This window comes from Amphiura filiformis, unplaced genomic scaffold (assembly GCF_039555335.1).
Source record: "Amphiura filiformis unplaced genomic scaffold, Afil_fr2py scaffold_70, whole genome shotgun sequence".
Taxonomy (NCBI): Eukaryota; Metazoa; Echinodermata; class Ophiuroidea; order Amphilepidida; family Amphiuridae; genus Amphiura; species Amphiura filiformis.
This window is the reverse complement of record NW_027305534.1, coordinates 22,512-37,429: the sequence shown is the minus strand read 5'-3', so window position 1 is coordinate 37,429 and position 14,918 is coordinate 22,512. Positions and strand designations below refer to the sequence as shown.

General features: G+C 34.6%; 1 protein-coding gene across 1 annotated transcript; it reads left to right on the top strand.

The window, feature by feature from the left end:
- The first annotated feature begins 1,900 nt into the window (after positions 1-1,900).
- LOC140144660 (brain-specific homeobox protein homolog) lies at positions 1,901-13,019 on the top strand. The gene is made up of 3 exons (XM_072166469.1): positions 1,901-2,615; positions 9,308-9,507; positions 12,621-13,019. Exons 1-3 carry the CDS (start codon positions 2,279-2,281, stop codon positions 12,780-12,782), a joined length of 699 nt encoding a protein of 232 aa, XP_072022570.1. The 5' UTR covers positions 1,901-2,278; the 3' UTR covers positions 12,783-13,019.
- The last annotated feature ends 1,899 nt before the right edge of the window (positions 13,020-14,918 follow it).

Sequence of the window (14,918 nt, the reverse complement as noted above, 5' to 3'; positions counted from 1 at the left end):
ACAGAGGCAGATTTTGTATCCATTCTTGTATCTAGGGTCTTTGATATTGATTAATCAAATTGATCGTGTATAGAACGCATAAGATGGATGTAACAATGTATAATGAAACTCTTGGTTGGACAACTTCAACCAGTGGTTTACAACATTGCTGCCGAAATGGCATAATAGGGTGCTACTGATAAAAACTAAATTAATCCAGGCGCCGTTATGGAATTAGAACAAATAAATTACAGACCCAAGCACATACAAACTAAGTATTATTGTAAGACCAATCTATTGAATTGGCATATTTACGCATGTATCGTATTAATTTAACTTTCATCAAAAACACTATTATATGCTTATAGACGAGGTTTTACGGTACTATAATTGAAGACCGAATTAAAAAGACTTGTTTGCGTCTGACGTCAGTGCAAAGGCGCGACGTTATTGGTTGCTGCGGACATGCGCAGTACGGCATTTTTGGTCTGGTTGTCACGTCATACGCAAACTAGTCCTTTGACAAGCCTTATAAATCGGAGATGTGGAGAACAATTTTAAGACCGTTAATAAAAATACAATAAGAATGGAATGGGCATGAAGATCGATCCTTGGGGAACCCACATTTTTAGAGAAGTGGAAAAAGTCTGCGGATTAATGACCATAGTATTTTCTGTCGCAAAATTTAGGGTTCCTTGGTAAAATTACCAGCAGAAGTGGGCAACAGGGGTGAGCAATGGATTTACCATGACTGCTACCCACCTCGTTGAAAATAAATACAGAATATAACCGGACGTCCCTTTTAAAGGAAATTTTGTTTCTGCATTGTTTATGTTATTCAGTTTTTCCTGGAAATGGCATAACATATCATTTATTCAGTACATCTATATTTTATTTGACAATGTTATCATAATATAGATATTATGATCTCTACCATACCTTTACTTGTTTTTTAATTATCGAAGGCTTTCGTGATCGTATAAAATTGGTCTAAATAAATTCTTTGACCCCTATTGTGACCTGTGTTATAAAAAAGACAACAAAAGTAGTCCCGAATAGGTCTTTAATGCTCTGCGTGCTAGCCATGCGCTTCAATGGAAAAAGTTCAAGTTTTGAAATATTTTTTCAAAATATCAAGAGCTATCTTAAGAACTACTGAATCAATACTAGGCTTGTTTGTACTCATTTTAATGCATTTTTCATGCTGATTCCAAATATGGTCATGAAAATTTACATTTCTGAAATTTTTGAAATTTAAAAAAAAAATTTAACTTGTCGTCTGCAGTCGAAACCCGCGTGAAGAGAGTTAACTATTAATATAACCTTCTTTCAATACGATGGGCTACCTCAAAGATATAAAGATATTCAGTTGTTCTCGGGAGAATTTCTGCTAAAAAATAAAGAAGAAGAAAAAAAAATAACATGAAAAGAGAATGTTTTTAGTTTTTGTGTTGTTGGTTCTCATTTTCTCGTATTCTTGTTTTCAAAACCGTTTCAATTGATTACGTAATATTATGTTGAAATCATTTATCTTGATGCTTATACGTGTTACTTCGCGGAGGGATACTCTTTAAACCTAGAAAGTGAAACTACATTGAATTGTAAATAAGACCATCCATAAAATAGTCATTTCTCTGATCATATCTCTGATCATCTCTGATGATGATCGTAAAAAACACGAAATTATTCATATGTAGTAGTTAAAAAGCAACAAAAAGTAATTCAAGTTTCTAAATACAGATATATTTATATTCGTTTAGACTATATAAAAATAAACCTGAAATAAACTAAAAAATATTTACAATGGCGAATTGACACATTGTATATATTTCATAGATTGGTAAATCGGTTCATTTACATACCGATCTCGCGGTTTTGCACGAGTCAATCAAAAATGTCCATTAAATTTGATGAAATTAGAGGTACACACGTGAGTTTATCAGCTGGTGTCAGCGAATTTTGGAAGTTGGGGAAAAGAAGATTTCAAAATTGTCATAAATTGAAGGAATATTATTTGTGGAGTAGGTGAACTAGAGCGATTTAATTCGCATTATAGGTGCAAGTCGGATCCAATTAGGCCGTCTGGATCGGGACACGCGCGAGAGAGAGTTTACGAGCCACAATTGATGATGAAGTTTATTTGATCAATTCTTCAAGTGCTCTCTATCGACTCAACATCACTTCTTAACCAATGTTTCCAATGGATATTTAGGAGAAACTAAAGGAGATTTAAGAAGACTTTCCAACTTTTCTCAACTTTATTCAGTCTGAAGAGGCACTGTTGTTGTGTCCATTTACAATGGCGAACTTATCTCCAACAAACTTTAATCGGACCAATCTTGGACAGCACAGTTTACAACGACCAACTCCTTTTTCAATAGAAGACATTCTTCACTCTAAATCAAGCAATAAGACGTCAACAAATTCAGAAGCAGCACATCATAGACATTATTCTTCGGGATTACAAGGAGAATCAACGTTTGTAGAAAATTCATATTCGTTCACATCTTTCCCGGATATATCCGCGGTAACACGGCGGACATCTTCCGAGTTGTGCGCATGTTCTCCCGTTTCTTGCTACTGTAAATCTCGGGCACATGAACACCTACCACAGCCCTATTTTGTTCCAACTCCGGGTAAGTGCTTCGCTGTACTTTTCAAAATTATGGAAAAATGATTTGTGTTAAAGCGATCTAAGTTTAGTTTTGTATTGCATTAATGCACCTGTTATTTAAGTTAAATAATTTTGATTCTCTTATATGCAGCAGAAAATATTATTATGAATGATGATGATTTGTAATCTATAATGTTAATATGATTGACATAGGCCTAGGCCTATAAAATGGAAATCATGCTTTTTCAATGCAAAATCAGATCCCCTTAAAACCACACGAATTGAATAATCAAGACGTTTTACGACAATAATCTTCAAATTTGGTGGATCTTACTCTGTAAATGTACACCGAATGGAATGAGTGGAAAAAAAGAGTGAGAGAGTGAAATGGTGGACAATTCCTTTTTAAGTGGAACAATTTCACTCCAAAAGGATTGAAAAAGTTATCTGTATATTCTCAAAAGAGTGAATATTGCCAAACGAAAATGTACTTTCTTTAATTTTGGAGTGTTTTCCACTCGAAAACAGGTTGTCCTTCGTTCAACTAACTGAACGAGTTGAAATTCATTCTTTTACATAAAGAGGGTATGAATGATAGGCCTAATGATTTGCTATCTTTGTTATGATTGGCATCAAATGGAAATCATGCGTTTTCAATGCAACATCACACGAATTGAATAATCATGACGTTTAAATTTTACAACAGTAATCTTCAAATTTGGTAGATCTTACTCTCTAAATGTACACCGAGTGGAAAGAGTGAGAGAGTAAAATGGAGGGCAACCTCTTTTTGAGTGTAAAAAATTCACTCTAAAAGGATTGAAAAAAGTAGTCTGTATACTCTCAAAAAAGTGGGTATTGCCTAAAGAAATGTAGGCCTACTTTTATTCTGGAGTGAAAAAAACGGGTTGTCCTTCGTTCAACTAATTGAACGAGTGGAAATTTACTCTTTTACATTTAGAGAGTATGAATGATAATGATTTGCTATCTTTGTTATGATTGATATAGGCCTATAAAATGGAAATCATGCTTTTTCCCAATGCATGTAATAATGCAACATCTGATCCTCTTAAAGAAGCCACAAGAATGTAATAATTATGACGTCTTACAACATTAATCTTCAACTTGAATTTGGTGGATTTTACTCTGTAAATGTACACCGAGTGGAAAGAGTGGAAAAAAAGAGTGAGAGAGTGAATTGGTGGATAACCCCATTTTGAGTGGACATTTTCACTGTATATTAAAAGGATTGAAAAGAGTAGTATGTATTCTCTCAAAAGCGTGAATATTGCCTAAAGAAAATGTACTTTCTTTCATTTTGGACTGTTTTCCACTCAAAAACCGATTGTCCTTCGGTCAAATAATTGAAAGAGTGGAAATTCACTCCTTTTATATTTAAAGAGTATGAATGATAATAATTTGCTATCTTTGTTATAATTGACATAGGCCTATAAAATTGAAATCATGCTTTTTCCCATGAATGCATGTAATAATGCAACATCTGATCCTCTTAAAACCACAAGAATGTAATAATTATGACGTCTTACAACATTATTCTTCATGTGAATCTTATGTTGCATTTTAATCATGTTGATTTGACTGATCACCTGAAACTGGGGAGTAATATCATTTTGCTACAACAACAAAAATAACATTGCTAAACAATACGAAAACAGGATCACCGTGACTCAAAGACGAATCCTATATATTATGAAATAATGTTAAACGTAGGCCTACTGACATCAAATTCTATTACAGCATATTCATGATATAAAACCTAAAATATTTACCAATCATGACAATGATGACAATATTACATGTATAACAGCCTGTATTTCAGTAATGGGCAATTCCAGAAAATAGATGCTGCACATAATTATATAGACATGATAGAGGACTTCCATTACCTGACCCTTTTTCAATCTAAAAACTCTTGATTGTTGGAAATCCCTTTTTTAAAGGCGAAAATATATCCCCTAGAGGAGTTTGGATTTCCTGACCTTTTTTTCAGTCGAGATTGTTGGAAATCCCGACTTTTTAAGTGTTCAAAGGCGAAAAAATTCAGCAGAAAAATAGTTAAAAATCTTAAAACCTCAAGAGAACTCAATTTGGACATTTCTTTCTCTAATTTGTCATTCATTAAAATTGCATTTCCAAGTTTTGATCACATTGGCAACTGGTGTTTCAGTCGGTTTCAGAAAGCAAACGTGAAAATCCATACATTTCTTTTATTAAAGTCACGCCTCTGGTATAAAGTGTGTGTACTTATTTTCTGGAATTGCCCAATTTTGCAATCCTCATCGTGATATGCAAATACAAGCTGCATCAATACCAAACACCTGCTAATAATTCCTTCCAAATGCAACATTAGATCTTCTTGAAATGATCAGAATTTATAGTTACTTTAATAACCATATTATCTACTATCATCATCTACTAATTTAGGTGCGATGATCTTACCAAATGCTTACCAGCCTGGTCTATAATCACGGGAAACTATTGGTAAACGATTATTTTGATACAATCTGTATATAGAACTTCATAACCACAAATTCAAACGCTTCATGTTGGCCCAAAATATTTTTAGAAAAATTATTTTAATATTCTCAATTCTCGTTGACAAAGGTCTAACTATCTGGACCTCAACGAAGACTCAGAAGATACTTATAAGTTATATTATCATCTGAGTGTCCCAGGTTAATTGAAATTAACAACAACAACAAAAGAAAGAAAAAACAACACAAAAAACAACAACAACAACAAACGAAAATTTCATTTGATTGATAAGATAGACGTGTCATATCCGTGTGTGTCTTCTCGATAGACATGACGTGCTGAAATACATGTCTCAATTGAACATATGTTGTGTCTTAGAGACTTTTTTTAGAGTGTCCTCACGTCTTGAGCTAAGACATACTCTCTAAATGTTTAAAATTAAGTATAGTGTCTATATGTATTCACAGAATTGGGGTCATAGGTCATTAAAGGGTCTTGTGCTAAGACATACTCTCTAACTTTCTAAAATTAAGAGTATAGTGTCTATATGATGTTCCAAAATTGGGGTTAAAGGTCTTTAAGGGGTCTTGAGCTAAGACATACTCTCTAAATGTATAAAATTATAAGAATAGTGTCTATAGGGTGTTCACAGAATTGGGGACATAGGTCATTAAGGGGTCTTGTGCTAAGACATACTCTCTAAATTTCAAAAATTAAGAATAGTTTCTATAAGATGTTCACAGAATTGGGGTCAGAGATCATTAAGGGGTCTTGAGCTAAGACATACTCTCTAAATTTCTAAAATTATAAGAATAATGTCTATAGGGTGTTCACAGAATTGGGGTCATAGGTCATTAAGGAGTCTTGAGCTGAGACATACTCTCTAAATTTCTAAAATTAAGAATAGTGCCTAGGGTGTTCACAGAATTGGGGTCATGGGTCATTTAGGGGTCTTATGCTAAGACATGCTCTCTAAATTACTAAAATTATAAGAATAGTGTCTATAGGGTGTTCACAGAATTGGGGTCATAGGTCATTTAGGGGTCTTATGCTAAGGCATACTCTCTAAATTACTAAAATTAAGAATAGGAGACGAATCTGACTTACGAATGAAATATTCAATATAATACTATAGAATTTAATCAAATTCATTTTAAATGTTTTAATCCAATTTTGGATTTGTCCCTGATTGCAATCGCTTATAGCATTAGACTGATATTTAATCTAAGGAATTTAGAGAGTATGTTCCTAGCTTTTTGTTGTTTTCAATACACTGTTGTCTTGTCTGTCAAGACACCATTTCTCAGTTTTCCTTTTGTAGTAGTCCTTGTCCCTTAATAAATGTTCACAAAACATTCTTTGGTAACTTTAAAACTTAAAATGTTATAGCAAAGAGGTGACAAAATATTGGTTCCACAGGAGACAAAAAAATGAACAAATCTCTGATTTTGTAACAAATGGTCTCAGATTGCTCCGCTTGCAAAAACATTCTATTCAAAATTAAGAATAGTTTGCCATATCTCAGGTGCTTTGTGCTCAGGTGCCTGGTAAACATGGCAATTACCCAAATTTTCGTCCCCATTTTTCAATTTTTGGCCCATTTTTATAGTCATTGTCATTTTGAGGACACTTTATTCTTGGATATGCTTTAAGTTTGTCCATGAATTCTGTACTAGCTTCGTTATCCCCGGGTTCGTATGAGCTTGTATGCATGTACAAATTAATACTGTTTCCTTATTTTACACGGGAACTATAAAGCCGTTGCACCGAGCGGTCAATTATCCCGTCTGCTGCAGCGGTTGAAGTGCTATTGTCATCCACGTCCGCTATATTTCACTATTTACCGTTACTCGGTAATCCGGTCCCGTTATATACCGTTATAATTCGGTTTCCTTCATTTCCCTGGCTTTTACTGTTTATGCCAAAATCCTGGTTTAGTTATAAGTCGTTATAGGCCTATCTCTTTTTTCAATTTCTTCCTTTCTTTCCAGTCCATACCAGTGGAGGCGGACTATTTGGGGGGGGGGCGACTGTGGTGGAATGTCAAATCCAGAGATGAGCGTGCCCCGCCCCGGCTTCCACTACTTCTTTTCCCCCAAGTTCAACCTTTCCCTTTAACACCAATTCTTTGTAATACATAGCAACAACCAAAAACAATATTATTATAGGCGTACAGTTAATGAATTCAATATATAGTTACAAGATGAAAATTTCCATTTTTTTAATGTTGAAAAAGTTGTGTTTATTGAAAAGCCTATAGGTATCACTTCCAATAGCTATGTTCAATTTCCGATGAGCAAGAATTTATACTTTTGGAAGTTAATTGTTATAAATTGGTCGACCCGGGGAAATAACACAGTTACATTTAGCATGTTTAGTAGATGTGCCAGTCTTGTCAATATCGCTGGAAACTGACGTATATAAGTTAAGGCAATTTAGATTTCTGGTTCGTATCTCATTCATTTTTTTCAGAGAAACGATAATATTCAGTTGTTAGTGATAATTACATTTTGGGAATAAGCTTTTTTCGTGGATATCTATACTGAAAAACGTCAAAAAGAGGATGCTAAGATTACGAACTCCTCTTTTAAATTAAGTTGTTAAGTTATGTATAATATAGGCTTTAATCATGTTAATGTATACACCAGCAAACACAACAATTTTGGGTTTTGGTTTAGATAAAAACGTTTTAATAATAATCGGTTATATAAAGGTCATGGAAACGTTTTAAAACGTTTTGCATGAAAACACACTATAACAATATTTTTAAAATGTTTTCAAAATGTTATTATAAAATATTTTTGCAAACTTTTTTTGCCAAATATTAATTGTCAAGAATATTTGCAGTATAGGTTATCAACAAATGTTTTTGAATGTTATGAAAACGTTTCATACTTTACATAACCTTTATACCCGACATTTAAACGTTTTCTGGCAACCTTTCTAACCTTTCGCGAATGATGTCGAAAACGTTTTGTGTTTGCTGGGTAGGTCTTCTTTATCATATTTATTAAACCACTTTCATATCGTCGTATTGATAGAATTTGTCCATATGATTCATATGGACAAGTTCTATCAATACGATAATGATGCTCTTTTGCATGTTTGAAGCCCATCATCGCGTCTGGGTTCAATATTATGTCCAGTTATCCATTCACTGGTATGGATCATATTATGTTTAATCAATCGTGAAGTAATGTGATAATTCTGCTTATCTCTTATTGATAGACTTGGCCGCTCAATTTACTAACGGTCAGTATACGGTCTTATATATCGCTTTACGGATCAGTAGATTTAACCAATTTGGCTGACCAATTTGGGTGTCTGGGGGTTTAGGATGGTATGTTTTCGGACGTGCGACAGTTGTGCATTGATCCTATAATCCAAAATATCTGGATCAGGATTGATTTGGTCATTTGTTACCATGGTTACACTAGGCTTGGGCACAACTGAATGACCACATTAAACGCAATCAAATGAAAGAGGCAAGCAATATGTCGCATATAAATGTTAGTATCTATTTAAGTAGGCCTACGTACGTAGCCCTATTAATACATACACCCTGTTCATGTTGTAAATCCAAGCAATATATTTGCATTTAAATGACAATGTATAATATGTTGAGCTCAATGTCCGTTGCGACTATTACTCCGGAATAAAGACATTTTAAACCTGCTTTGAAACAGAGCCAACATTATAAAAATACCATGAAAGTCACGGACCATCATTTCAAAAATTTACGGCTTTTTCAACTGTTTTCAAACTTGAAAATTTACATAGTAATAGTGCCAAAATGGTCCACCAAATCGCTTCAATTAGGTCTTCATTTTGCAACAATGTCTTACTTCTCAGGGGGGTATTTTTTACATTTTATTATTTTCTTCTAAAATTGCCCCCGCCCCTCCTGACTGCTCTAGATCCGCCACTGCTCCAAAAACACACACGTTGTTTAAAATGTCTTCAAAAATAATATTATAAAAATACCCCTTGGGCAATGTTTTGGACCCCGTCAGAGGAAAAATTCACAATTGAAAGGGTCCAAAAATGCTTAAAGAAAACCCTGCATGAAATATTTTCAAATTATGATCAAAAGTTATGAATGATTTTTGTTATAATTCACATCCATTTATGTTATTTTGTCTCCTCAGCTAGTTTTTGCATTCCATCTTTTACTACTGTTATAATTCACATCTCTTTATTATTTGTTTTTCTCATCAGCTGGTTTTTGCATCCCATCTCTGCTCCCAGCCTCTTCTGAATCATCCAGCTATAGACATAATAGTAGACGACGCAAAGCTCGAACCGTTTTCTCCGATTCACAACTCACCGGTTTAGAAGCTAGGTTCGAATCCCAGAAATATCTATCAACTCCGGAGAGAATTGATCTAGCCGCTGCCCTTGGGTTAACAGAGTCACAGGTAGGTTATTATAATCATGTGCTTGGACAGTAAAAATAGTGTTTAGACTTAAATAAACACTTTTCTGAACACTAAATTGTACCACGTTTCTAAACACGTTTAATTTCTAAACATCATTGTGACATTCCAAGACTTCGTGAGTTTAGTTTCTAAATACAAGCCACCAAAATAATTCTTAAACAGGTTTAATATTTACATTAGTTTTTGCTGAAGTTTTGGTGTTGTTTGTAACCTAAACACCAATGTTAAATTCCTATTTTTCTGGTATAGCTCATGGATAATGTTCAAACATTTCGGAAATCTGCAGCATGACTGTTTTTAAAGATGTTTCAGATACAAGTTGTTTCTTCAAAGTGACGTGATCATAACACGTTTGTTACTAACGCATCTATTTAATATATCAAATTCCAAAAGAGATATTTGTTTGAAAATCTTTAACAGCTGCACGTGTTTGTCTGTATATCTGTCGACATCTTGTTTAGATATTTAGTTGAAATGTCCTACCTATTGGTTCCGGGTCAAAGATAAAACAGCGCATATATATACAATGAGCGACGTTAAACATCTCCATGCTGGTGTCATCCGCAGACCATATATTTTCCATTTTCTTTTCAAATTCGACAATATTTCAGAATTATACATTTTTATGACCATAGGCCTATTTAGCATCAGCATGAAAAACGAATTAAAATGAGTACAAACAAGCCTAGTATTGGTTCAGTGGTTCTTGAGACAGCTCGGATATTTTGAGAAAATATCTCATAACTTAAATTTTTATTAAGTTGAAGGCTATGACTAGCATGCAAAGCAATAAACATGAGACTTCGTGTTAACTTCCTCGTTAAAGGGTTTCAGATATGGACCGTTTACTATCAGATGTTCAAATGCTGCTCGGTTGGTAAATTCAATTGAAAGCATTTAGCCATTTTAATCTTGGTCAATACACAGATATGGCGGTAATTTGGTTCCCTGTAGGCCTAAAGAGGTAATAGATCTATTTAAAAAAAAAAGAAAACCGTGAAATCTGTTTTGTTTTTTGGAATTGTTTTTTTACCCGAGAAAAATAATTGGTTATGATGAGAAAGCGATGGTTAGCATTTTGCTTACTGGTCGATTAGTCCGAAAACCCAATAACTTAGTTATAAACCCTAATCCTAACCCTAACCCTAGGATCATTTATTTCTACGATTATAACATTTTTTGAATCGATTCGATGTAAAATGGCCACCCATTATGGTATGGGACACAAACATTGAGAGAACGTGTCAGTTGTCAAAAATATTTGTCTTGCACTTGATAGAGTCTGTCATATCAGGCAATGGGAAAATGCTTTAACTTGACAGCAAAATGCTTGGTTTTGAATCGGCCCAATCCAGGGGGAGAGGGCCACTTCGTCACATGCCTCTCAATAGATTCCCATTTTTCTGCCACCTAATAACATCCAAGCCTTATCTTACACCAATGCTGTTACAAGGCATATAGCTTAACCCAATAAACAATTTTTTTAAATGTGACTGTGCCCCCCCCCCCTCACTTCAGCATAACACCTTGTAATCCACCATTCCGTTTTAAAGAGAATTTTTATTGACTTTGGCTGGCCATACATGCAGGGCTGATATACATGTATTAATTGGAATTGAATTCTATTTCACTGTCTCCTACCCGTATTTTATAGGAGTCCACACCAAGTGACCCCGTTTTAGTTTATTTTAAACGGTCCACGCTGAATGACCTCCAATAGAGAAAAATTCCGTTCTCCCTCTTCTGGAATCAACTTTCTTATTGAACAAGACCAAATTTTCGCCTCCATTTGTTATTTTTCCCCATTTTGAGCCTTTAATGACACTTTATACTCTTTCCCGTCCCCATTTTATCCTTGCAAAAGTTTTGTGGAGGCGATTTCCCCCACCCTCACAACGACTCACTGGCTATACGCGACTGATTATAATATATAAACTGTGTTTTGCAATTAAACGAATTGGCGTTAATTTTTGAAACTCATACTCCCCTTTACAGCCTGTCTCAAAAAAAATTGTGCAAGTGAAAAGCGCACTCTTTGGCAATTAGAAAATACAGTTGTGACACGGTGCTTACATTAACGTCAAGAGTGCAGTCGAAGCTCTGAAATGCTGTTTGTTTTGATCAATTTGCTTGTTTTAATCTCGAGATATATTTAGTTAACAACGAAAGGGTAAAATCACAATTGTGCCACTTTTACTAGGGAATAGGGCTGTACATGTAAATCAATGATATCTGATGTAGATGCGTCTAATGTACCTCTCCCCTTCGGGACTCGTGCATTAGACGCATCAACATCAGATATCATTTTATTTTGTCTAATTTCTCTTCCAACAAGTAATACGCTTTCATTAACCTATAAGTGTGCAAAATGTGTTTGTCTTTTAACATGTCTTGAGTAACAAAGAGAACAGTATTTACGATGATAAAATCATTGACTTGCACATTATAATTAATTGTACAACAGAATGTGAAATATTTATTTATCTTTTAATCTGTTTTAAGTGGAAAAAGAGAATCATTATACCTGTATCATGATAAAACAGTAAAAATAATTTTGTATTGTTGTGTAATTGATGCATTCTTTTGATTTCACGAAGGAACTCTTGAGAAACTTGATGCTATTGATTTACATGTACAGCCCTCCAAGTAAAAGTGGCACAATTGTGATTTTAACCTTTCGTGGTTAACTAAACATAACTCGAGATTAAAACAAGCAAATTGAACACGACAAACGGCATTTGAGAGCTAAGACTACGCCTTTTACGTTGAAGTAAGCACTATGTCACAACAGTATTTTCTAATTGCCAAAGAGGGCGCTGTTTACTTGCACAATTTTTTTTTTTTGAGATAGGCTATATAGGCCTATATATTGTAGGTCTATATCTTTCACAAACATGACAAATGTATGAGTATTTCAAATGGAAATTGTATATTCTATTTGAAACCCATACCCCCTCTGTAGAAGACTTGAGCTAGATCTCCAGTGGGGGGGGGGTATTTTTATCGGAACATCCCAATATTCCAGAAAAGATTAGCAATGATTTTATAAACATTTAAAATGTTAAATGCATTTTATTTTTAATTCATTGCAGGTCAAAACGTGGTTTCAAAATCGCCGGATGAAGCAAAAGAAAGTGACGAAAAAAACAAAAGACAAACAGAAAAACGCAAAGAAAGGAAACAAGGATGCAGACGATATCGAAGATGAGGACGACGAGATGGAGGAGGAGATATGTGTTGATGACGTACATTGACTTGATTGGGCATATTATATTGGTTTGGAAATGGACTTTGCTATGGAATTTGTGCTGTGGACACATCCGTCGAGCATGAAAAATGCAATTATTTTTTTATGAAATTGTATATATCTAGGCATTTACAGCAATAGACAATCATCGTGTATAGACCGCTGACAGGTTTGCGCCGTAAGCATTGATTTGGACATGTTACAATAACGGTTTGGAAATGGACTTTGCTATTGCAGTTGTGCTGTGGACACATCCGTCGAGCATGAAAGATATATTTTTTATGACATTGTTTATGCATAACAGGAATAAGCAATCATCTTGTAGAGGCTGCTCACAGGTTTGCGCCCGCATTGATTTGGACATGTTATTATATTGGTTTGGAAATGGACTTTGCTATGGAATTTGTGCTGTGGACACGTCCGTCGAGCATAAAGATATATTTTATGACATTGTATGCTAAATCTTGTAGAAACTGCTGACAGGTTTGCGCCCACAAGCATTGATTTGGACATGTCATAATAATGGTCTGGAATTGGACCTTGCTATTGCAATCATGCTGTGGACACATCCGTCGAGCATGAAAGATATATTTTTATGACATTGTATGCATAACAGCAATAAACAATCATCTTGTAGAAACTGCTGACAGGTTTGCGCCCACAAGCATTGATTTGGACATGTCATAATAATGGTCTGGAATTGGACCATGCTATTGCAATCATGCTATGGACACATCCGTCGAGCATGAAAGATACATTTTTATAATATTGTATAAACAGCAATAAACAATCATCTTGTAAGGACTGCTGACAGGTTTGCGCCCACAAACATGACAAACTAGTGTTTTAATTTGGGACCATGATTGTGAAGGCGGACAGTTACATGAAGAGCTTTGCAAAATACATTTTGCAGACGCAAATGAAGCCTGGCTTTGAATATCTACCGTATATATATACCGAATATGCTGATGGACGCTCTATAAACTTTTAACTCAATTTTGCGTGACTGGAACAGTATTGCTCGCATCGTTCATAAAACAAGACATTTTGGTCTCTATTATGTAGTTTTATTCGGAATAACGAACAATTTTACAGGCGTTAGGCATAACTGACAAAGTATCGAGTTTAAATACCATTTCGGGATCGTTACTCGTAAAATACCGAATTCTAAACGTCTGGCATGAAGATCTATCATGATTAGGCTATTCAATTTGAAATTCACACTCCCCCATGGAAGAGTTTGGACATATGTTCCACCGGGGGAGTATGAATTTTTAATGGAATTAGCATATTAGGTAGCTCCCTTTGAATTTCATACACCCTCTTGAGAAAGATTGAACCTGAATCTTTCACAGAGGGAGGGTGAGTTTCAAATAGACCTGCCTAATGTGATAATTCCATTTAAAATTCATACTCCCTCTGGGGAACATATTTCCAAAATCTACCACAGGGGTAGTGTGGATTTCAAATGGAATAGCCCATTATGTCACATACAGATATCAACACCAAAAATAAGTTTTACCGACTGATGGAATTGGCTATTCCAGAAAATAAACCCACTCTCTCTCTCTAAAGGTAACCAACTGGAATTCCAGTTGCAAATGTTACTGACAAAACAAACAAACTTGGAAATGCATTAAAATGAACGAAAAATCACAGAATCCAAAATGAGCCCCTCAATTTTAGGATTTTTGATTTTGAGTTTCTGCTGGATTTTGTTCGCATTTGAACAAAAGTCTGGATTTCTAACAATCATGACTAGCCAAAATGCCCGGATGTCTGAACTCTTCTATGGAGGTATATAGTGGATATTATATTTTCTGGAGTAGCCCAATGCATGGTTGACATATTTTGAAAGTGATTATTGCTCTTTACTGGAGAGAAATGCTCAATTATTGCCTTACTATAGATCATCAGTGATCATGTAAATAATTATTGTTAAACCATGATTGTTACCGAAAAGGGGGTAAATTTGACAAGTTGTTTCACCTATTATACAATGTTATACATGCACATTCACAAAAAATGACTGAAATTATTGGCAATCTATTTTTAATGTATGCCTTATCTTGCCAACATTCTTAGTATAATTTTCTGTTGCTTACACTTTAATCCCGGACTTGAAGAAATAGTTTATGCGAAA